Source organism: Mus musculus, chromosome 15 (genome assembly GCF_000001635.26).
Source record: "Mus musculus strain C57BL/6J chromosome 15, GRCm38.p6 C57BL/6J".
NCBI lineage: Eukaryota > Metazoa > Chordata > Mammalia > Rodentia > Muridae > Mus > Mus musculus.
The window spans coordinates 77,797,367-77,822,237 of NC_000081.6; the positions used below are offsets into that span (position 1 = coordinate 77,797,367).

The window sequence follows — 24,871 nt, forward strand, 5'->3', positions numbered from 1 at the left end:
CAGCATGGCAGGCCTAGCTTGCAATGGGACAGTCCCAGTGTGGGCCACTGCCTCGCAGAGTCTAAGACCAGAGATGGTGGCCTTCTCTGAGCCCCATGCACTTCTCTGTGTTGTGAGGCAGCACGTGTAAAGGGACACATGTGAATCCACATACATGGTGCTTGGCTCATGTAAGGCACGGTGATGACAGGACAGAGGGAGCCACGGAGGAATGGCAGCTTCCGGCATGCACCTGGGACAGCCTGCTCTCTGCACCAGTGGCGGGGACTTCCAACAGCCACCCTAGCTTCACAAATCCAGCAAGAAGAAATAGGAATGTTCTCCTTTGCATGGAGGGACAACCACAGTTCCCTGCACTCTGAAAGCTAAGCTAAGATGGTCAAGCTCCAGGAAATACGCCAACCTCAAACCGTACAGTTAATTAAAGCAGTTGGACCCAGCCCCCGGCAGTTTGGCAACATCAGAACCGCAGTGAGGTACCTGATGGTGACGCTTCACAGCACAGCATACACTGGCTATCCACCCTACTTCATGATTATTTTGATAAATATAACACACAAAACAAACCTGGTGCTGACCCTGTGAGTACAGTAAACTAGGAGGCCACTGTCATCTCGATGACAGAGCAGCCGTGACCCAAGGAGGAGATGAGGGAGCAGGAGAACCGGTCAGGGGCACTGGTGGCCACTGGCCATCATGCTGGCACTCCTGCTCTCTCACAGGCTCAGGACCCCATGTGACAAGGGTGAATGACTCATAGCTTTCTGTGTGCATGGCCTTGGGACATAGACTTAGTCGTCCAATGGCAGACTGACCGGGCAGATCACCCGCCCTCCTGTAGGTGAGCTTTCTAGCCGGCCCAATCTCAGCAGCACACAGTGCTGAGGACACACAGCCATCCCTATTCTATCAGGACTCATGCAGGAAGCAGGAACAGGAAGCCTTACTTCCCACACAGGCAGCAGCTGCCTCTGCCCCCAGCTGCAGCCTTCATTCTAATCTCCCAAGAAATAGCCACCAAGCCAGGCACTTGGGAGCCGCAGCAGAACCATTTGCTGTGGACTAAGGCCAGGCAGGGTGAACCATAAAGCTGACAAACCAAAACCAAAAAAAAAAACAAGAAAAAAGGAAACCATCTTGGAATGGGAGCCCCATCATCCCACTCACACCAATACCACCCCACCTCCCTGAGAACTACTCAGACAGAAGTCGAGAAGGGGGCACTCAACCTTCCTTCCCCTCACCCTGTCCCCCCACTCCCCAAAATGCATTCTTCAAGGCTGCCAGACAAGGACTGAGCCAGAGTGGAGCAGAGCCTGGGTGAGATGGCAGGAGGGGCTGGGGCCAGGCTAGAGGAGAGCTGGTTCCACCCCTTCTTCCCCAACAGCAGTGTGGCCCGCGAAGCTGAAGCAAGCATCTCTGTCATCCCAGGCCCTGCCCTCCCCCAGCAGCTCCCTGTGGTCGGCCCCAGCTGTGGCTGCAGGCGGGCATGTTTAGTCACCGCTCCGGAGCAGGCAAGAATGTACCTGCCTGTGCTGGCGAGGCACGAGCAGAAAGTGCCTGGTGCTACCATAAAAGGAAACATTCTCCATTCCTTTCAGAAGGCACTGTTTCCCAGGGCTGTCCAGGCCCAGGCCCTGGATGACTGGAATTCCTTTACGTGAGGAGGAGTCAGAGAATTATTCACTACTGAACAGGAAGCAGGGTAGCCAACCCACACGGACACACATGCACAAAAGCAGAGACATGTAGGCAGACGCACAGAGTGTGTGCCCTGGTGCACAAGAATATGTGCACAGACATCAAGCAGGAACTCAGTGCACAAAGCAGCACCTACACAGACTCCTGTGTGTAAATAGATCCACAGCATGCTATATACTTATGTACACACACATACAGGCCTGCATGTGCTCCAAAAGCTTAAAGCTCGGAGCCAGACTCATGAGACCTCTGCCTACCTAGGACCCTTAGCTCTGCCCCTTGACCTGACCTCTCCGCTGCCATTGCAGCCCAAACACAGGCTCGGAGGAATCCCAACCTGCTTCCTCAGACCCTGCTGAGCCACTGCTTTCAGAGATGCCCTACCAAGAGGCCTCCTCCTCCACCTGAGTAAGGCCCCCAACACTGAGCACGGAGAAGCCACCTGCTTAGAGTGACTCACACAGCCTCTAAAGCCTCAAGAGCCTTCCAACACTTTCTGGAAGTTGCAGTCTGACACCTGACCTCCTGGGTGGCCAAAGGACACCCTCAGCACTCAGGAAAGGCGGGTGACTCTTTCACAGCACTATGTTTGAAATCTGCTCCTGAGCTCAGGGCATCCCTTACAGATAAGGAAGTCCCAGCAAGTGGTAGGCCTAAGCCAGCTCATTCTGCTGCCTGCCATCCTATGTGTTCAGTTAGGGACATGGACACACACATGGGGACAAACACACACACATATACAAACACGCACATGCGTGCGCACCCAGCACTCAATAACCTTGCCTCACACTGTCATCTCTGTGGCTGAGTACACTCACAGGCCTCCGGAAGCCATTTATTTCTGCCCAAGTCCATACTTGGTCCTATGCGGTCTAACAGTTTATCTGAAATGCCCTTTTGTCTTTTTTCTACCCTGGGACCTGGAAGGTAACAGCCACCAGCATAACCTTATTCAGACACAGGCTCTGAACCACCAGGACCCCATCTCAGAGGATGTGGGCTGAGATAGGGCTGTGAGTCTCAGCCATGGTCTCTAGAACTCTCAACAGCCACAGCCTTTCCTCAGTCAGAATCTTGACAAAGCCCTGGAGCAGGGGACATTGGCTGGCAGAGAGCAGTTTGACTACTATTGGTCCATACACCCAGAGCAGTTAGAAAGGAAGTCATTAGCCCTGCCCTTGACCTCTGGAATGAGCAGGGTCTGTTCTGAAGACCTGTGGCAATAAATGCCTGAGGCCTACTCAGAACTCTTTCCTTAGCCACCCCCACACTACATCACCAAGCTCCTAGCAGAACCTTCCAGAACCGCAAAATAAATAAATAAATAAATAAATAAGGCTTGCATGAGTTAAACACTCAGCAGTCAAGCTCTTGCTGCCCCTGACTATATATATTTAAACCCAGAAGCCCCAAGGCTGGGTCCACAGAATGACATCAGAGCTGATGTGGCCACCCTGAGTGGACAGGTTTCTAGCCAACTCAGAAGACCACCTGAGGCCTGGGCAGGTGTTTCATCCCAGGCATTTGGAGTCCTACACACTGGGGGAGGGGAGCAGACACACTATGGCTCACTTCCTGTCAGAGGAGCAATGGCTGATTCTTGTCCATAAAAGGCTGTGAGGCTTGAGACTACTAGCACAGTGGTGACATCAGCCAGACAGGAAGTACAGGAGGAAGGGTGCAGGCAGCTACTACAACTGACTCATGGCTGGGCTCAGAGAGTGTACCTCCCTGGAGGAACTGTCACAAGGCCATAACTGGCTGAGTGCCTCCCTGAGGGAGCTCATCTCCAGGTCCACTGGGTTCTCTGGAGCTGAGAAGCAAATGTCAAGGCAGGCAAACATGCCTACCCAAGTCAGCACTCTGACAGGCAGCCCCCTGCGAATGTGCTCTGGAGAAAATTGCACAGCAGACCTGAGGACGGCTTACTGTGTAGGCAAGGCGACTGGCTCACCCTGAGCAGACACTGAAACTCCAGCGTCACCTCTCAACCCCATCTAGACTTCAGGAAGCCACGGCACAAAGGATTTTGCAAAGCATGTGAAATATGGGGCTCCAGTTCAAAGCTAGAGGTGGGAAGGCCTTAGAGTGGCCTGGGGATAAGGCCACAGATCCTGAGGGACCTGATGATTTGACTGAGAGAACTCAGGCCTTTGTCCCAGTAAAAGCACCAACAGGCTGGGTCCAACCAACCTCTATGCAAAGGCCACGGCCACTCACGATGAGAGCCTCTGATGCCATCTCCACAGCCTGATCACAGCTTGGGTGACAGGCTTGGGAAGCAGACAGAAAGGCGAGAAGAGAGGGTGTGAAATACCACTTCCTACTGATTAGCAGAGGTTGTAGACAGGCTGCAGAGGTCTTCTAGCAGACTCCAACGGACAACCCTTTAGGAAGGAAGCCCCTTGGGGGATGGAGAGTGACTCAGTGGTTAAGAGCACTGACTGCTCTTCCAGAGGTCCTGAGTTCAATTCCCAGCAACCACATGGTGGCTCACAACCATCTGTAATGGAACTTGATGTCCTCTTCTGGTATGTCTGAAAATAGCTACAGTGTACTCATATACATGAAATAAATAATCTTAAAAAAAAAGGAAGGAAGGAAGGAAGCCCTTTGCCATGGTCCCCCAAACACAGAGCGTGGTCCTGGACACACAGGTAGCTCACCGAGCAGCAATGCCCACTAGACAGATGATGGACTTGGGCCCACACCTACACTCTTCAGGCAGCCCTCCCTGCCTGGGTGATTAGAACAAAGCTCCAGAGATGACCTGCACTGTGCTGAAGCAAGCAAAGCCCTAAACAAGCTTTCTCTGGGCCAGATGCACCAGCAAAATTGGACTCTTCCCACTTCTCTGCCAGCAAAGCTGAGACAAAACGTTCTCGATGGCAGCCCACCTGGCACAGGCATCTCCAACAGGTTTCTGGCCTGGAAATCCAAAACCACATGAGTGCCCACTACCCATGACAAATGCACACCCCGCTGCCCCACCCCACCCAATAAGCTCAGAAGCATCCGTTAGAAGCATGAGGCTGGGGACGCCGCCTTGAAAATGCTGGGGCCTCCAGCAATCTTGCCAGTCTACTAAGAGGTATGCTGGAGGCTGCCAAGAAGAGCAGGCCATAGGAGCACAGTGGCACTCCCTCACCTTTCAGAAATACACCTACTACTGTATTTCTGGACCAGGTGAAGGTGTACAGACAAGACTATGAACAGACTATAACCCCCACCCCCACTCCCAATCTCTACTATCTGAACACCAAAAACATCTTAGGTCCTTGGGAGTCAACCCTGAGTTGGTACCCAGATCAAGATTGCAGGAACTTTATGTATGCAGGCTGCTCACTTTGACTTCAGGAAATTATCTTTGCTCATCTGATAGCTTTACTCCTGAAAGCCAATAGGGAAAGGAAAGCGGCTCTCTGCTCTGAACAGAGCACTGTCTGGCCCTAGTACACTGACTAGGCCATAGCCCTACCACAGTCTCTGCCAGAACCTAGGAGGGCAGGACACACACTGGTACAGCAATGCCGACAGCAGGCAAACATGGTCTGCCCACTGGATTTTACAGTGGATTTTTAAAAGACAAGTTTTGTGTATGTGTATGTCTATGTGCCTGGTGTCCTCCAAAGCCAAAGAGGGCACTGGACCCCCTAGAACTGGAGTTACGGACATTTGTGAGCTACCAAGCGGATGCAAGGGACTCAAACCCTGGCCCTCTGGCCCCTACAGATGGATTTCTCAAATTTACCTCTGCTGGATAAGGGTGCACTGACTCACAAAATCATGAGGTCAGCTTTCCAGTAGTTACTCTCAAAGTAGCTTTGCTGGCCCAGATCAAAGCATGAGTCGAGGTGGGAGCTGTTGAGTTTTGGTGAAAACCATAAAGCTGAGTTGTGAAAAAGAATCTATTGAGCTAGGGATATGGATCAGCAGATTACTTTATTTGAAAGTAATCTACTGGGTTCAATCTCCAGCACAAAAAAAAGAAAAGAAGCCAACAAAAAGGACCTATATATCACCGCTCGTCTTTAGAGAGCAGAGCCTAGATGTGAGACCACGAGAACAGGTAAGATTATACAGTAGCTCACTCCAGCAGCAGACCTGCCATCCAGGGGGCAGCCATGAGCAGGCTCCTAGCTCCACAGTGCCTGAGGGAGGAAGAGAGACCTGGAGCTCTCCTAGAACACCACAAAGGCTACTATCAGCCCAAGGCCTCACTTCTGCAGGGCTGAGGCCCCTCTGAAATACCATGCAGCCAGTGAACAGACTGGAAGGCAGTGTCAGGACCAGGCGTTGGAAAGGTCCATGGAAGCTGTGTATTCAGTCCTCTACTGCCCCGTCCTCTAGTACCTGGCACACAGGCCTGCACTGCCCTACACCCACTCCTGAAACTCTAGCCTAGCCATGCTGGGTGGAGCTTGAAAGGCAGAGACAAAAATGAAGACTCTATAGATGGGCCAATTAGCTAGTGAAAGAGCAAGGGTCCTGCTTTATCCAATCTAAACTCCATTGTCTTCCCAGAGACAGTCCCTCTTGTTCACAAGGCTTTTCCCTACAGCTGAGGCTAAGAGGCCCAGCAGACCCTCGAATGTAGCCTACAGAGTGCTTTGTGGGCTTCTAAACCCCAGGGCACATCACTTCTGTGTCGCTGTCAGAAGGCCCCCATCCTGTCATCTGGTACTCCTAGGTACCAGTCAGCAGTCTGCCCAGCAGGACCTATGGTCTGCATGTGTAGATGGTCTACAGTGTACAGGACACAGGAGGCATGAGGCTAGCCCTGTGTCACACAGACACTGAGCATGGCCCTCCTCAGGAAAGCCACACTGTCTCCTGAGGCACACGATCAGGCACAGGGCTGGCTCCACACTTCCCAGCAGACAGTGGGGCCTTTGTGAGAAGGCTGGCAGGGCTTAGCCCTCCTGGCCAGCACATTCCTGCTTAAGTGGAGTCATCACATCTGTGGCTTCCTACTGCTCCAGTTCCAAGGCTGCCACTCAGAACCTAAAATACTCTCCCAGCCTCTGATGAGTCGGGGCTTTTCCTCAAGACCTGGAACCAGATGAGCAGATACCGAGAGGTGAAGGGAGGTCTTTCTCTCTCGTGTACACATGCCCCCACCTAACTGCTAGACTACCAAGAATTCCTTCAAGGACTAGTCAGAAAAGAGGGCAACGGTGGCCATGATCTCCTTGTTCAGAAAAATCAAGACACCCCCCCAACCCCCAGTTCTAATAGATGACAATCAGCTATCACTCTTGAGCCCATCCCTTCACCTGTGAGCCAGGGGACCATGCTTAGATGGGAAGGGCACACGCCAAGCTTGCTGTCACTGCTTACCCAGCAAGGTCAGTCAACCACCCAGAGGAAAGTGGTCATTCAGTTACCAACCACTTCCAGGGCAGCTTCCAGAGAAGCAAAGATGGGATGGAGAGAAGGCTGGCTAGCACATTGCAAAGGGCAAGCCTGCAATGCAAGCCAACTCTGCTGCCCGCCCTACAAACCCTGTGTGTGAGCTCACTGAAATGCCAGCATCCCTGAGAGGGAGCCAGACCTGGCTCAGAGCTAACAAGAAGCACAGCTTCTTTTCTACCTGCATTGGGAGAATAACTGAGCTCAAGCCAAATTCTCTCACTGACCAGACCAACACTCACTCACTCTTACCAACAAGAGCTCCAGAGAAAGCCAAAAGCTTCCCCACCCCCAGTCCACACACGGGGTTGCCTCTGCCTGCCTGATTTCCACACACGGCCCCCGTGCCTGCCCTGGGATGCGCCTGCACCCTACGTACCCGGGGCAGCAACACCAGCTCTCACCTGGTTCCTGAGGCTGACATGCCTCCTAATAGCCAAGGCTGCAAAAATGAAACAAATGGAGAGGCAGAGCCAGAGTGGTAAGTATGCAAACACAGCTCTAATTAAACCCAAGGCTGGAGAGTAAAACAACAAACAAAACTGTGCAGGCACGTCTGGGCCACAGCAGAACCACTTATTAACACAGCGCGGCCAAGGTTCCCGTGGGCTCTACCTCCACCGTGCCTTCGCTGCCATACCACAGCCTCAGCAGCCACAGCTTCCCTGAACCCCAAGACACCTGACACCTGTTGCCACTGCCCTGGCACCAGGCAGCAGCAGCTTGCCTTGCTATGCCCCAGACATGTCGGCAAACATCTTCTCTATCCTTCTGGACAGCCGGCCCCCTCCAGGAACAGCGTAGTAGACTAGCCCTTTTGGTATCCCTGCATTCCTTATCACCTGTTTGTGTGGCCTAAGCCAGACACCGTACCCTTCAATGCCCTATCCGGTATCCATGGCAGACAATACTAATCTATTCCAGCATTCTTTGGATTGGGTTTCAAACCCTTGACAGTACAGGGTCAAGACGACCTATGAAGCTTAGTCTAAGGATTTTCAACTGGGGACAATTTTGTCCATCAGGGAACATCTAATGGAAGTGGCTAGGGATGATTTTTTTTTTTGGGTGGTCACAACTAGGGAGCATGAAAGAGGCCAGGATAACGACCATGCATCCTACAGTATCCCAAGTGTCGTGTCTGACCAATAAAAATAGGTAAAGTTCCTTATAACCTGCCATCCAAAGCAGGGTGAAACTGAAGGACCCACAAGACAGTGACCAAGACCAAACAGGCAAACCCCAGCAGCAAACAGGCTTCAGAGACAAGGGCCCTGGGAGGGCTCAAAAAGTCTGTCTCATGAAAGTCCCCAGACAAAGCCACCACCAAGCACCCTATTTGGTAAAATGAATGCTAGTATGTCATAAGCCACAGCCAACTCAGGAAGGAAATTTTGTCTAGTTCTTGGGGGAGGAGAGACAGAAGAGGAACCATCTGGCTACATCTTCTGAGATGCAAAAGACAAAGCAAACCTTACGCCGTCTCCCACTGGGTGGGCAGCAAGCCCTAAGGTTTCACCCCAAAACAGAGTAACAACCTCCAACAGCCTGACGACTGAGATTCCGCCTATAATGTCTGGCTTAGAGCAAGAATCCAGGGTCCCTTTTGTCACTCTCTACTAGTGACCCACCGTGACACAGGCAGGCCCTGTGACTAAACTTCCTTCACATCCCAAGAACAAGACACCTATTGCTAAAGGCGTTGTGGGCCCACTGTGTACAAGGAACTGTTCAACAGCCTAGGATGCGCTTATTAGGGCCACATGGGGGCCAAAGAATTCCAGCAAGCCCAAAGAGAAACAGAGAGCAAGGCGGGAGCTTCTCAGAGCAAGGTGCAGGCGAGACTGAAGCCCCAGCCACTGCACAGGGCTCCCAGGTCCCCATGCTGTGCTGCCAGCCTTTCCTCCGCCTGCTCTTGTCCTCCTGGTCCTAGCCAGCTCCTTCCCTCACGAGGCCGGGAAGGAAGGAGACACTTTTTTTTTTAAATCTCTTTCTCTTAACCATTTCCAATCTATGTGACTTTGAGGAATCCTTCCCCAAACTTTCTTCTCATAAAGAAATGAAATTGGTAACTCTCTTGGGAAAGGGTGAGAGTGTAAAAGTGCAGCCCCAGTGACTGGCTGCGGGAGCCGCTCCATCGCTCTCCCAGCTCTCCCTTGACAGGCAGGAGAGCAGCTTCCATCCTGTGGAGAGTGAGAGCACCTACTCAGAAGACCCCAAACGCGCTTCTCGCATGCAGCCCGGCGAGAGCCAAGGGAAAGTGACTCATAACCTCTAGAGACAGAGTCTCAGACGCCTCTGGAATCTCACAGAATGTTCTCCCGCCAGACTGCTCTCATTAGCACTTTCAAACAGGCATTCTACTTTCAAACCAAAGGGCTGGCTTCCACAGGCATTCTGATAGATGTGAACATAAGCCAAAGGCTAGGCCAAACTTGTGCATGCTGCCTAATTAATGCCCGAGAAATAACTTCTACACAGCACTGTGGGCAGAGTGAAGGGTGCACACTGCCATTTTAAACCACTAAACCAGGTAAAGATAATACAAGGGCATAACCACCACTGCCCAGATGGACTCTAGAGCTTAAAGAACAAAGAACGCAAGAAACCACTATCAAAATGAGTCAGCCAGGCTGCTACAAGTCGGGTCTGCCTTAGGTTTACATAGGCACTGACAGCAGAAACCACTCCACTGAAGGAAAGGCTGGGGCTGAGGATGAGCCTAAGAAAATCACCCATAGGCAGAACAGAGAACCATGGAGACAGCCAAGCAGACCAGGGAAGAGGAGGAGCCCCAGAGAGCAGAGAGACAACTGAAGGGAAGGCAGAGAGAAGGTGGGAGAAGGTAGGAACACAGACGTACAAAGATAATGGGTGACCTGTCTGTCAGTCAGTCTAGCCAGGAAGTGGCCTAGGGTGTGGCCTGGAGGAGAGGGAATTAGTGAGCAAACATCCGCCTGAAGCACTCCACTGTGATGGGACGGAGAACATGGAGGGGTGCAGCCCCCAGCGGAGCCCTCGCATCTGTTCTCTAAAGAGGGAAGGCACACCTGCACATCACCAACTGCACACAAGGAACGCGGGAGGGAGAGCACAGAAGGGAGACACAGAGAGAATGAGGAATCCATAGAAGGACCTAGCACAGACCTGAAAACTGATGTGGGCAACTCTCAGAAGGATGGAAAGGTAGGAAAACAAAGTATGGTCTCTAAAGTGTTCACAAACATGTCCGTTCTATAGCCAAGGCCCAGCTCTTGGATGCTGTCCCGCCCATCACCAGACACGAGAGCAATGGGAATCAACTCCTGCAAGTGACTGACTGACACCACAGGGAAGGATGGAAGCCCTGGAGGGGCCAGGCAAGGACTCCCAGCCCCAAAGTGCTCACCCTGCATCATGCTCCGGTAGGCAGTATCTGTGATGGCGTAGATGTGGGGTGGCATCTCGTGCCTCTTCTTGCCCTTGTACATCTCCACGATCTCCTCTGAGTAGATGGGCAGGTTCTTATAAGGGTTGATGACCACACAGAACAGGCCTGAATAGGTCTGAAGAAAGCAATGGAAAGGAACGTTTTAGCAAGTCTGATTCTCGAGGACGGCATTCAAATCACGTGGCTGAGTGTCCAACTGTTTCCAAGGCCACATCTCAGCCTAGGATGAAAGCGCTCCTTGGTATCCCTGCTCCTGATGAAGCTTTTTTTTTTTGGGGGGGGGGGGGTGGCGGGAGCACGCAGGACTAGGGACAGCACTCTCTCAACATTGGTGGCTGCCAGCTTCATATGTTAATATGCAGTAAGCATCAAACAAGGTCCATACCAAAGCAGACAGAAGCCCAATCACAACTCAGATTCCAGCCAGTCGTGGGAGCGCACACCTTTAATCCCAATGCTTGGCAGGCAGAGGCAGGTCAATCTCTGAGTTGAGGCCAACTTGGTTCTACAAAGCAAGTTCTAGGTCAAGAAGGGCTGCAAGGGGAAACCCTGTCTCGGAAAAACAAAAGACAAACAAAAAAACTCAGATCCTAGGACAATAAGATGTGTCTCTCATTGTGAGAGATGAAGAGATAAGGGATTCAACTGTGTCCCAGAAAACTGCAAAGAAGCATAAGTTATTCACATTCATTCATACATACACACACACACACACACACACACACACACACACACACACCACCCTCTAACACTGGAAATGCTCACCATCCTACTAAAATCAAGTAACCTCCTGATGAAGCTTTGGGGGGGGTGGGGGGAGCAGGACTAGGGACAGCACTAGTGGCTAAAAAACAGCTCATGCCCTGCATTCCTGCACAAATCTTTCAAGAACATAAAGGCCACTTTTGGGTCCTTCTCCAGAGGCAGAAACTCAAAACTGCCAATACCCTTAATGCCAGACACCTACTACATCCCCAAGTTTTCCAGTCTGCTTTGGCCTTTAAAAGTATCATCTGAGTCAGATAGCCAAGGTTCAAATCCCAGGGTGCTCCCAGGGTGCTGGGAAGCAGGGATCTTTTACCATCTGCCTCCAGTTCCCAATCTGTAGAAAGACCATAGGCTGAAGTAGGCAACTTACTGCAAGGTGAGGGGTAGGAGTACACTGTTGGCTCAGGAGAGCGGCTGTTCAGGGCTCTTTCCTACAGTCACCTTACACAGCTCTTTCCTCCATGTTTCTAAGCCCACAATGCCTTGTGATCAATTCTAGTAAATTCCTGCTCCTTCCAAACACACAGATGACAGATTCCTAAGCCCCATGAGAACTGTCCCTGCCAGGGACACCCAGGGACAGTTGAGGGGACAGGTGTAGGGGACAGGGCTGTTTATAAGGAGCAACAGCATTCCCAGCACAATCTTATGGGGAAAGTGGGTCCCAAGCCGGAGGGAAGGCTGGGGATTGAGGTCCCTGCCTCTGCTAAGGGACAATCAAGGCATAAAGCCTCACTGAGAACAAATTCAGGCCTCAAGAAGACCAAGCAAGGCTAACCTCCTTGGTCTGGAGGCCCACTCTCCAAGCATCTTTCCTTTTCCTCATCCCACGCTTCCTGCATCTTCACTGTACAGTTTATCCCCTGATCCAGGGGCAGCCAGTCTGGGAAGCCAACCATGATGTGTGTCCAGCCCCTTCAGCCTCCCTGTGCTTTCTCTGGCAAACTGCAAGGCTAAATAAACCCAAGGGTTTGCATAAAAGCCAGGCATGAAGACAGGGCTCTTCCCCAGCACTTGACCAAAAACTTTCTCCTTGGAACTGCCAAGAAAAGCTAGGCTGAGGCCAATGCTCAGGAGCCACCACCCAGTCCCTTGTCAACTGCTTTCCACTAGGGAGAGAGAGAGAGAGAGAGAGCAGGTAACCTGGATGCTAACAGAGGCTCTGACTGCAGGTGGAACTGCAGGTTTCCTTCTTCCCAAGGAGTTATGGGAATGGGACAGGGGGCTTCAGCTGTGTGTTCTCCCTCCAATTACTCTATTCTCAAGGGACCAGAAAGGTTAAAACAAAAAAGCCCAATGTGGCAAGGGTTTAGGTGCTACCAAAAGACAGGAGCAAGGTCATCTTGTGGTATCTCGTGTGATATGGCATCAGGTGGGGACAAGATACAAATCCAGAGAATAATGAGGTCATGCCAGGACCTCCAAACACTTGGACTTTGTTCTCAGCCTTGGAGAAAACCCACACTGTAGGAACTCCAGCCCAATAAAAAAGCCAAGGACGCATGGTCCCTCAGGTGGGGCGTGCCACAGGGCCAGATGTTTGAAACAGCTGGCAAAAACACAGAAGGGGACAGACAGAGGGTCATTAGGACCATTCTTTTGGACAGCTGGATGGATACTGCAGAAGGCTCTAAAGGACTCTCTGGGCTCGCTCACTCACACACTCACACACACACACACACACACACCCCAACCAGGAACACCAGCCAGTTGAGTCCTGACAGGGGGGTGCCCAGCTCAGGTGGGAGGAAGGAACACACTAAATGCTCATAGAGACACAGACACTGAGCAAGTGGCCCTGCTCCCACTCGGCCACACCAGGAAGCTGCTCCATTCATGGGCCACAGAGGCTCATTGTGCCCTGTCGCCCCCTGTCCCAAGCCTCGCCTCCCCCCCAAGGGAAAGACAGAGCAGCTGTGGTACAGAATTGGCCATGCCGCCTACAAGGCTGGGCAAATGCAGCACGAGTGTTCCTGGAGTCACAATGCGGAACCTCGATGCGCATACATAGGCTCTGAGGGAGGCTGCAGCCCTGCCCAGCCAGCCACGAAGGCTTTGATTGCCCCACAGTTCTGCATCTACTGAGATTTCTACTAGTAACCCCTAGTGATGCTACGTGGGGGATGAACTGTGGCAGAGGAACCTGCCTGACAAAGGAACCAAACCCAGAGCTAATGCCTACAACCAGAGCTGGGACGGGGACACACACACACACACACACACACACACACACGCACTGCATGGCTTCCATACACAACATCCACCTACAGAACAAAGCCCTCCACTGTCACTCACACGGGGTACTGCTTAACACTGAATGCCCTTTGACAGCTAATACGGCCCACGTGGGAAGGAGAGCAGCTAGCTAGAGGCAAGTGCAAGCGGCCAGTCTGTTTCCCAACAGGAGCTCGGTTAAATGGAGACACCAAGTAGAGGACCTTCACTTAAACAGTGGCAGCAAGAGTCCAGATCTGTTGCAAGCCAGGAGCTACATGGAAGCTTTACAGAGGAATCGAGGCTCCTAGGCATCATGTGACATAATCAGTAAGGGGCAGAGCAGTACAGCAGAGTGGACGTGACATCAGCAACAAAGCTTGTTAAGAACGCCCCACTCCCAGCCAAGAGGAATGGGATTCCATTATCTAGGCAGACACAGGCTTTCTTCCTTCATTTTTCCACAGGCCCTCAATTTGAATTTCATGTTTGATGCTTCTGAGGGGCAGGAGTTTTGGATCTGTTTTATACACACTCTCACCAGAACCCCAGGTCTAGGGCTAGAGGTATGAGTCAGTGGGTAAAAGCACCGCTCTTGTTATGATCTGGCCCACCTGGGACTCCTGGGTTGAGGGTTTTGGCACGTGTGATAGAAGCAATCAGCGGGGTAGGAAGCACGATGTGGAAATGTGAAATCACCCTGACACCTCAGAGAAAACTCACTGCTGGTCCCGTGGGAGCTCTCAGCGCCCCCTCAGCGCATGAGCCTGCTCCTCCCCAAGATCAGTAGCAAGCTTGGTACACTGAGACTCGGGCTTCCCAGCTGTCAGATAAGAGAAACCCTGGGCTACCTCATTCCCTTGGGTTCTGAACTGTGTTCCTCGGCCTTGAGAACAAGACCAAGGTGGCTTTAGCAGCATATTCAAACAAAGAGCTATCTTAAGAACAACCACTTATTTCTTCCTAAACACCTAAGCTAAAAAGGGAAAATCTTTGACCTTGGCAGAAGCAAGGTAACATGAGTGACACAGAAGATGCGTGGGTGAACCCTTGGTGTGGCTCTAAGGCCCACCCCCTTCAGAGCCCACTGTGGCAAGTATGGCCCTGCCAAATGCGAAGGAAAATATAACTGGAGTGGCAAGGCTGAAAGGCAAAATGATCCCGGGGCCAGCAAATGAGGCCCCTAAAAATTGTCTATGGCAGATTCAGGCATGGAGTTTGTGATGGAGAAATATCTAAGCCCAAGAGGGCAGCGGATGCAGCATCGGCTTCATCTAGATGATTTCACTGATCAATCATAAAACAATGTTCTGTCTTCAAAGACTTTAACAGAAAAAAAGAAAAAGATAAATCTGGGGTGGACGCTAGAAAAAACCCTGAGACCTCACTCAGGGCCGGTAAAGCTCACACTGCCTACAAAAAGGGGCTGGGAAATGTTGTCAACACCGCCCACGTGGTGTCCATCTGAAAAGGAAAGTCCCCACGAAAGAAAGACACTCTGGTCTTTGGTGTACTTGGGGCCTTTGCACACACTGCTCTCAGGACACTAATGACATGTCTTTGTTAGTGCTGGTTTCATGTCAGGTCCTACATGCAGCCTTAGAAAGGAGGCTTTACCACTGGGATTCCACAAGGAAAACTTAGCAGAGGCACCAAAATGAGACTGAACCAAACTGGTGGCTACAGGGTCTGACCAGGTGGTACGGAAGACTAAGGGAGCCAGGAGACAGCATCCCTCCACTTAGAAGGAATTTACTATGTTGGCCTGGACCCACATGGCTCACAAAGATCTGAGGTCAGAGGCTAGCAGGTGGGAGCTTGATCTTCCTGCATGCAGGGAACAGAGGGTAATGTCGGGGCATCCCACTGGGATGCGCAGATGCAGCAGCAGTGAACATGTCACCTGGCTGTCACCTGGCACTCCTCGAAGCCCTCCTCTCACCCAGACAGTGGGATAAAGAGACTCCACCCCACCCGGGGTCACTCACGTAGATAAGCCCTGAGTAGTATCGCTCCTTGAGGTTGTGCAGCACCGAAGCTTCGTTGAGGCACGTGAGCTCTGCCATGTCCTCCACCTTGGAGAACTTGGGTGGGTTCATCTTCTGGATGTCGTCCTTGTTCACCTTCACCTTCTTCCCATTCTCTACCAGCTCTACAATGGCCTCTTCTCCCACCTCCTCCTTGAGGCTAGCTGGTTCAAAGCCATTCTTGCTGGAAGGCACCCATACCAACTTCTTGGCAGCCCAGTCAGCTTGGGCCAGCGGGTTATTGATGAAGTTTTTATCCACATAGAGGTACTTGTCTGCAGCCTGCTGAGCCATGGTGACTTGCGGCCAGGACCTAAGAGAGGAACAACGACAGAACATGAGCCATGTGACAGTGAAATTCTACATAATCAGATGGAGCAATTGCCAGGATTTTCTTACCCTACACATCTGAGAGAAAGTGAGATTTGGTTAGAAATTAATAAGTAAGTGCATCATCCGGGGTGAACACATCAGAAACTCTATGAACAAAGCCACCCCGGGAAGGGGCGAGTGTCAGAGGCTCAACAAAGACAGACTCAGCCACAGTCCACTGGTAAGGCAGCGGAGTGGCCACACCACTGGACGCTGCCAAAAACACAGTATTTTAATAGCCAAACTAGCAACTCATTACAAATGCACAATGGCAAAAATAAAAACAGAAGCCAGGCCCTGGGGTATACCATGGCTGGCGGGCCAGGAGGATGTGAGCACCCATGACTTGTTCTTCTCAAAGCTCATCTGCAGAATAACCATTAGAAGCTAATACTCCTCACAGAATGGCAAATGGACAGGCATGCATGAGAACACCCGTCTGTGAGCACAGGTCTCTGGGAGCCAGGAGCTTGTACAGAGAGGCTCAAGGCCCTGGTTTATGGCACCCCCTGCTCAGCAAGGTGAGGTAATGACTGAAGTCCAGAGGCGGAGGCTGGATCCTGCGGGGCTGTTGCTTTGGGTGAACCAAAACCAGGACCTGAAACCTGGGGTAAGGCACTCAGTCCAGAGCCACCAGAAGCAGAAGCTTCTCCAGGGCCCTCACAGGACACAAGTCAGCTCCGCCTGTGAGATCAAACCTGGAAAACCACAGAGTTCCCAGTTGAGAACCCAGAGTTACTCAGCTCGCAAGTTTCCTGATTCCAACAGGGACTTGGATGCCAAAGAGGCTGCAGGCTTTGGCTGCCCAGGCCTCCTTCTCCTGGCTTGTTAAATGGTTTCCAGACCTAAGTTCTGGGGCTCCCTGCTCACTCCACCAGGGACTGTTTTCCTGAAAACCCGGTGCTCCCAAACTCCCCCCTTCCTTCCCAAGAGGGAAAGCAGTTCAGGAAGCCCAGGCAGCCACTGCAGCTCCCTCAGCTGGTGGCTTGCTTTATCTAACCCAGCAGCATCAGGAAACTGCAGTCCTTGCACCCTCTGAACTCCCTGCACAAGGCACCATCTGCCTTAAAAGGACTGCTGGAAAGCTAGCAGGGTCCAGGGTCAGCTGGTAGCAAGACAGAACCGGGCACCTGTGAAGTGCCTTGGCCTGCATCTCTTCTGTGGAGTGGTCCAAGTTTAGAGTAGGCCACTGGACAAACCTTCCATAAACTAACAGCCTCCCCATCACACCCCTGCTCTGCACACAGAACCCAGGCTTCATCAGCTACTGGTTCTTAGTTTCTTCAGAACTCAAACTCATAAAGGATAAGACATTGCCGCCATTGCACTTCTCAAACCTCCTAAGTGTGGCTAGGTGACAGCTTCACTACGAGCTTGTAACCTAAGCCCTCGAATAGCTGAGGCAGGAGGATTGTGAGCTAAGGGGCTAGACTGGGTTACCTAGTGAAACCCGTCTCATCCAGTCAAGACGCCTGAGGGTACACTTGAGGGTCCCCTGCACGAGATCCCTATACTAGAAGGTAGGACAGTTAGTTGTTAAGTGTTAAACAGCTCACCGCTAGTCAGTCTCCTTGGAAAGCAGCTTTTATTACCTCCAATTTATAGACAAAAGAACAGGCTCGAGCAAAAGAACAGGCTCGAGCAAAAGAGCAGGCTCGCGCAGCGGGTTTCCAACCCAGATCTGCTTTGCTTCTGTGGCTTTTCAGTCCGAGAATTGGGCCGTGTAACTATCACAGCTCAGTGTAACCTGGGGTCAGGGAGGTCAGAGTGTGTATGCAGTCTTAAATATTTTTAATAAGACAGGCAGTGATGGCACATGCCTTTAATCCCAGTACTTGGGAGGCAGAGGCAGCAGATCTCCGTGAGTTCAAGGCCAGCCTGGTCTACAGTGCAAGTTTCAGGGGAAAAAAAAACCATTCTGTTTTCTAGGGGCTGGAAAGACGGACGGACGGGCAGTTAAGCACTTTGTTGCTCTTGCAGAAGCTCCAGTTTGCTTCCCAGAATGCACAGACCCTATCCCCTCTGTGGTACCAAGTGACACATGTAACTCCAGGTCCAAAGAATCCTAGCCCCTCTGTGCACACATTTGTGCATACATACATGAAGGCAAAAACACTGATACATATAAAATATTTCTAAACATTTCAAAGCCAGGTCCTTTTTAATTCTGACTCATAGAAACAACTGTCTGCTGTAGGCAGAGAAAAGAGGTCCACATTTTCTATCTCCCCTAACTTATCATGACCAGGATTTTGTGTTTATCCCAAAGCTTCATTTACAAATGATAAACCAACCCTGTTAGGTCACAGGAGCCAGGAGGGCTAGACTTGAACCCAGAACACTTCTTTGTGGCTCATTCAGTGACGGCACAGTATTCCCAAGCTGGTTTGGTTTGGCTTGAAGTGACATACTTGGGGGGTTGGGAGAGGGGTGGTTTGGATTTAGTTTGGTTTTTAGCTTTTGTTGTTATTTTCAATTTTGGGAACTGAATTGAACCAGGGCTTTGTGCATGCTACACAAGCAGTCTACCACTGGGCTAGCCCCAAAACAGTTTTCAGTACACTTTGCCGGGTTTAGTTTCCTCCATTGGCGGTAGGCCTCCTTGCAGTGAGGCTCGATGCCGTGGAGACTTGTAGGAACATGTCTGTGCGGTCTATTCTTCTGAGAGGGCTGCTGCCGTTAGGGCGGGAGTATGTGTGTGCCAGAATGTGACTGTGCCAACATTGCCTGACCGGGCACTCACAGGGACGCTCCTGTGGCTGGCAAGCAGCATTTGAGGAGTTAAGGGACACAGCGGCTCTGGCCCACTGAAGGCTGGTTGGGTTGGGCCGCCCTTCCCCAACAGCTTCCTGCGGGTACCCATCCAACTCCAGAAACCCAAGCTGTTGCCTTTTTAGGCCATAATCGAGCAGGACACACCAGAAGCTAAATTAGGACTCTCAGGAAATGATGAAACTGAAAGCAAAGAGGTTGACCAAAAACCTCTTCTTTCAACCCAGAACGCAATCCCCTCACTCTTCCCACCCGCCCCAAGCATCCTCCAGGTTGTCTCCCCCACCCCTTCCTGCTTCTCTTCTTTCTTATCTGTGTGTTTATTCAGAAAGCAAACTGCTGGCCCAGTAAAGACGGGAACTATGCTGGAGGCTATGCCATGAGCTTTTCCATTCCTAGACAAGCAGGAAGATTTCCCAGGCTGGCACCCCTCACGCTGTCACACTCACCTAAAGCCCCTGCTCTCATGCTTGCCTATGTGTGCCCGACTCCCACCCCACCTGGCACCACCTCAGAAGGAATATACCATCCATCACATTCACTTTACCGGAGAGAGAGATAAGACTCCATCAAGCCTCAAAGTCCAGGTTAACTTAGGCCTGCGGGGCCTCCAAGCTCAGTGTCACTTCCACTGTCCCCCAACGTCACAGGACTATGAGAAGGAAACAAAGGGAGAAGCCCCAGGTGAGGCAGACAGGAGGATGCCTCCTCAAAGCTGTGGGCCTGACACCCTGCCCTGGCTTGCATGGGGATTCTGACTGAAAACAGAAATGCCAGAGCCACAGTAAAGTGCTAAGTGCAGTCAGGCCCAGCAGTCACCAATGCTGAAGGCTGAGATTCCAGTCCTGACCCCGGCACCCTCAACTCAGATTCTGTGTTAAGGTTGGGACATTGATGTCCCCCAAATGCTCAGAGACAGGATGATGGGGAAGTGCTGGATCATGGTCCCTTCTGCAGAGTCGCAATTACATGTCTTTATTGGGAGATGGTAGTCTCCCTCTCTTCACATCTATTAGTTTTCAGGTCAAGGAACTTATCAAGCCCACATCCCATCATTAATGACTTCGGTCCTATAAAAGTAACTGCTGTAACAACCTTCAAAGCCAGGAGCTTCACTTCTTCATTTATTCACTCAACAAATAAATATTTGAAAACCTACACACAAAAAGTCACCACAAAGGTGCAAAAATCCCCAGATTTTACAATGCAGAGAGACACAGGACAGACTGCACACACACAGCTCTGAGGTATCAATGTGGACAAAGACGGGCAGACTGGAGACAGTGAGAAAGCAGTTTTCTTGCATTTTGGTCAGTGTCCCCAAAACCCAAATGCAGCAGGTGTCCACTAGACAGATTTGACTGCTGAGGAGGAGTGCTTGCTGTGCCTCGGCCCCGGACCCCACTGCATGCTGCTTTCCCTATGCGCGGGTTGTTTAGTTCCACTTATACTGCTTAGAGCATGCACTGAGGAGGAACACTCACTGAGGAGGGAAAGCCATGCCACCAGCCAACAGGCTCAGTGCAGGCAGAAGCAGCAGAAACAAGGACTCTGTGGGAGCGCAGAGGCAAGCACCAAAGCTCCGAAGCCCTTGGAGCTGGGCAGAACAACACTCACTGCTGATGCCAAAGGGGAAGGGGTGGCTCAGGCTGGGGGCAGGGCTAACACAGCAGTGATACACAAACGGTATGCTTGGTTGGTTAGGGCAGTCTTTGTCTAGTATTTTGTAGAGCTAAATCATGCTTGGCAGGATTGACCTATGCATTGTTAAAATGCTCAAGAGCACCCCTGGCCTCTGCCAACCTGTCCCTGGTGTAACAACCAAAAAACGCCCCCAGAAGTCAGTGAAGACAGGAGAGCCAAAGGCCTGCTGCACCTCACCAGTAGGTCCACAGCTGGAAAATCCTCCCTGGCTCTGAGGTGTCTGACCAATCTCCTTTGTGACACAGGAGTATGGCTGGCAGAGGGAACGCACTTGCCTAGCATGTTGGAGATCCGAGGTTCAATCTCCAGCACGAGGGAGGGGAGAGACACACTGCACAGAGCTGGGCATGGAGAAACATGCCTTTAATCCCAGCATCTGAGAGGCAGGGGCAGGCAGACCTTGATGAACTGAAAGATAACCTGATCTACATAGCAAGTTCCAGGCCAGGCAGGGTACATGGAGACCCTTCTCCAAAAAACAAACAAACAAACAAAAACAAAATAAAACACTCCACAGGTCTCGGCATGAGGGTCACTTATCTAGCTGGAGCCTTATGTGACACCATATGCCTATAACCCTAGAGAGCTTAGGGGGCTGAAGCCAGCCCAGATTCAAGGTTACACAACAAGACCCTGTGTCCAAAACAAGGAAATTCTGGGGCTAGCATGATTCTAGGATGCAACGATTAGTGTGGATGGCACTGTCACCAAGATAGGACTGTCCTTCACAACAGACTGCACTTAAAGGAATTTACGTCCTGGGACGAGGGATGACTATCCCGGGGGGCTTGTTCTCTGCTCAAAGCCTCAGGTTCAATCCCTGCAAATAAGTAAATAGTCTAAAGATCCTAATTTTAAAATTAGGATATTTAAAATTTTAAGACACACGAGAGGCGGTGTACAGAACTTCCGACAGAGCAGCTCAGTGAGTCATAAAACAAAGTTCAGCAGCAGCAAACAGTCCAGGTAAGCAACAGAGAACGGGCGGCAACGGCTCCAGAGCGAGCGAGCGAGGAGGGCAGGAGCTGTTCCAGCTCAGTGCCAGCTCATCACCTGGAGAATCCCAAGCAAATACTATGCAGTTAGTAATGCTGTGCGTCAATCAGGAGAGTGTCGGGGAGCCCATGGCTTCCTCCGTGGGCATCAGATCCCAGACGAGCACTTCCCTTCTCCACACTTCACCCAAGCACCTTCTAGTGAGCTACCTCCACCTGGAGGAGCACCCTGCCTGAGCCTCTGTCCATCTGGCTACCCAAGACAGTCATGCCAACTCCATAGACGTGACCCAATCTGATCAGGACACCGAGAGACTGTCTGTCCTATGCATCAGGAGACCCTCAGATTTCATACAGCAGATGACCTGTTTGATGGCCCTGTGCCCTGGGTTCATGTCCACCACACTGACCAACCGGCCAAACTGCAATCACAGTTTCATTTGAAGGCAGGAACTGCATCTCAGTCTTCCCAATTCTAATGTTTAGCACAATGCATGGCCCAGGGCAGGCACTCAGCTAAAGTTCCGAATAAATGAGTGAGTGAATGAATGAACAAACCAACAAACGAACAAAATTGGCTAAGAAATCACCTCCGCTTTGCCAAGGGTCAGAGTCCAGAAGAGAAGGGAGAGCTACTGAGTCAAGGAGTGAGGGGCATGGTCAGCTCATCTCCAGGAAGACCACATTATTCATGGACTGACTGTCAGACACTCAAAACAAAAAGGGAAAGCATAATTGAGGCCTTGATCTATGAAGAAAAAATGGGGTGCAGATAATTTTAATCATCCCCAAAAGGCTTTGCATGGGACTAAATTGTTTCCTAGGACTTTCTGGCACCCCAACATATCAAAACAAAGTTGGGCCTACCAGACCAATATACCAGAAAGGATGCTGGCAAGCAGGGCCTGTGCTGCACCTTTGGGTACCAGAAGGATCAGCAAAAGGCTGTCTTCACCTGCCAAACAAGGGCTGCAGCCATCAATCTCGGCCATCAGCTTAGAACTTGGAGAATCAATGGGGGCATTTGTCTTGTTCCAATCCCAAGACAAATGCTTTGAGTGCACCAAACACATAGAATGGGTATAGTTTGGGGGCCAAAAAGACCAGGGCTCAAATTCCACAATCTTCTGTTGTCTGCTCACAACTCTTGTGACCTGAAAGCTAGGTAATACGGTAATACTTCCGCTTCAGAAGGGGGGGGAGGGGGACACAACTGCTGAAGGAGCTACAGTTCACATTCCCACAGAGATGTAATGTTTCACATTTCTACTTTGTCCTGCTCCACGAATGACTCCCCACCCTCCCTAGGAAGGGTCCCTGTGACTCTGCAGGTTCTGCTCCCCGCAGAGGAAGTGTACAGTACCACAGCCTCCTGCGGAGCTCTGATGCAGGCCAAAGGAAGCCTGCCTATGTTCATCCGATTAGGCTTGGCTCTCGAGAAGATCCTGTGGGGGAAAAGACTGCTCCAAGCTGATCTGGGAAATGCTGACAGGATGTGCGCACGAACTGTGCCAGAAGAGCTGGACCTGCGCCTGGCCTGGCACTGGCCACCTGTTTGTTACCTAACCCTGGGCCTCAGCTTTCACACTTGCAAGATGTCTACTGGGGGTGCTGCTAAGCTCAAAGCACACAAGGAGCCTTGGCACAGACACCTAGGACAGTGGCTATTCATAGGGAGGGTACACAAAGGGGCCACTCTGCCTCAAAGCCAGCTTCTCAGTAGCCTCAGGTTGTGAGGGGTGGAGATAGAAGCTGCCAGAGAACTAGGATCCTCTCACCCCCACAAACACACAAACACACACACACACACACACCCCTCAGGAATGTTGTTTGCTTACAGAAGAAGCTAGGACCTGTTTGTATTAGCAGTTCTCCAACCCAGGCCCAAGCTGATGCTTGGCAGATAAGGAAAACAGAGAAAGAAGGCCCAGAGGAATTCAGCCCAAAGCCTGCCTGGCTGCCTTCTTCTAAAACTGGCATGTGGCCTGTGGTCATCTTCACAATGCCCTCTGCCCAGCAAAGGACGCCAGAACATATTCTCATGCACAAAATTGAGGCATGAGAATTTCATGTGTAGATTCCATCCTAGGCAGTAAATGTGGGGTGAATTTACAAGGGGCTGGAGGCATCACCAACGCCTGCCTAAACAGATCTTATCAGCCATTTAGGAATGTGGACTTTATTCTAGGGACAGTGAGGGAGGGGAAATGACATCATCGGCTCTGTATTTTAGAGTTCACCCTACATACTTCACTGAGGGGGTGGGTAGCCACATATGGGAAGCTGGCAGTTGGAAAGTCCTGGACCAGGGTAGAAAGAGTAGGGGACTCAGAGGGGTTTCAGTTCCCAGAGCAAACAAAGTAGGAGACTCAGAAATCAGCTCCCAGTGTAGACAAAGTAGGGGACTCAGGGGATCCAGTTCGCAGTGTAGACAAAGTAGGGGACTCAGGGGATCCAGCTTCCCAGTGTAGACAGGGTAGAGGACTCAGGGGATCCAGTTTCCAGTTTAGGGAGTTTCCAGCATGGGAGTTCCAGGGGGATCCAGGCAGGCAGGGTAGGGATTAAAACTAGGAGAACAAGACAAAAGCTGCCAGATTTTACCTTCTGACCCCTACCCCAATTCCCAGAAGTCCTACAGTCACAGCCGCCCAGATGACATGTTTGCAGTGTGTCAGGGACCCTATGTAGTACATAGCACAAGAACTCCAGGACAGACATGAGTCTCCTCCACGCAAACCATTTCTATATGAATGAATAAGTCAGTCTGGGAAGAAAGTGGTATGAGCCACTCCCAACAATGCATCGTTCCACTTTGAGGGCAAACGGCCAACACAGGCCTCTGGAGCCCAACCCAACACCCAAGGCCTTCGACAATCTTTCCCCAGTGCCTTTACCAGCGTTGTCTTTCCTCACATCATCCCCCAGACCAGCAGTATGCCCCCTCCTGTTTCCTGCTGAATGAGTCTTCTAAGCCCTAGGCATGGCCCTCACCCAGCAGCCCGCTTATTCCTAATGCTGTGGTATAAATTATCCCTGTCTACCCCGACCATGGCCCAACTCAGTCCTGCCCTAGAATCTCTGCTACTCTGCTTATTTTCCAAGGTACAGAACTGTTTCCTCTGCCCCTCTTTACAATCCAGGGTCCCCAGGTCAATGCTGTGGGAAGGAACTGTACTTTTCAAAACACTTAAGTATGTCTTCTGGGGTCCTAGCACCTAGAACCTTGGCACTCAAGTCTCCAGGACAAAGGGAGGGAGGAAGGGAGATAAGGAAAGGACAGAAGAGGGGGAGGGGGAGAAGGGGCAGGGAGAAGAGGGAGAAGGAGATGGGGGCGGGGCCTTCAACAACAGGTTAGGCAGTCTTGGCCCAGAGCTAAGGCCAGACAGGTAGCAGGCGGGGCAGGGGTTGCAGATAAGTCATTTACACTGGCCTCTGGCTTAAATTTTAATTGCTTCAATATTTGCACAGTGAGCTCA

At 51.3% G+C, this 24,871-nt stretch overlaps 1 protein-coding gene across 1 annotated transcript in view, besides 1 other annotated feature; it reads right to left on the minus strand.

The window, feature by feature from the left end:
- The window catches only part of Myh9 (myosin, heavy polypeptide 9, non-muscle), an 81,591-nt gene that overhangs the window by 36,782 nt on the left and 19,938 nt on the right, over positions 1-24,871 (minus strand). Inside the window, exons 2-3 of the mRNA NM_022410.3 lie at positions 15,514-15,865; positions 10,502-10,658 (exon numbers count right to left, since the gene is read on the minus strand). Of these exons, the coding sequence (NP_071855.2) occupies positions 10,502-10,658; positions 15,514-15,846 (490 nt within the window). The 5' untranslated portion in view covers positions 15,847-15,865. The remainder of the gene's footprint in view (positions 1-10,501; positions 10,659-15,513; positions 15,866-24,871) is intronic.
- Positions 394-3,933: an enhancer, noted in NCBI's record as "VISTA enhancer mm1644". NCBI's record gives its function as "enhancer in: heart[7/8] | blood vessels[7/8]" and the evidence as "EXISTENCE:transgenic organism evidence [ECO:0001131][PMID:17130149]".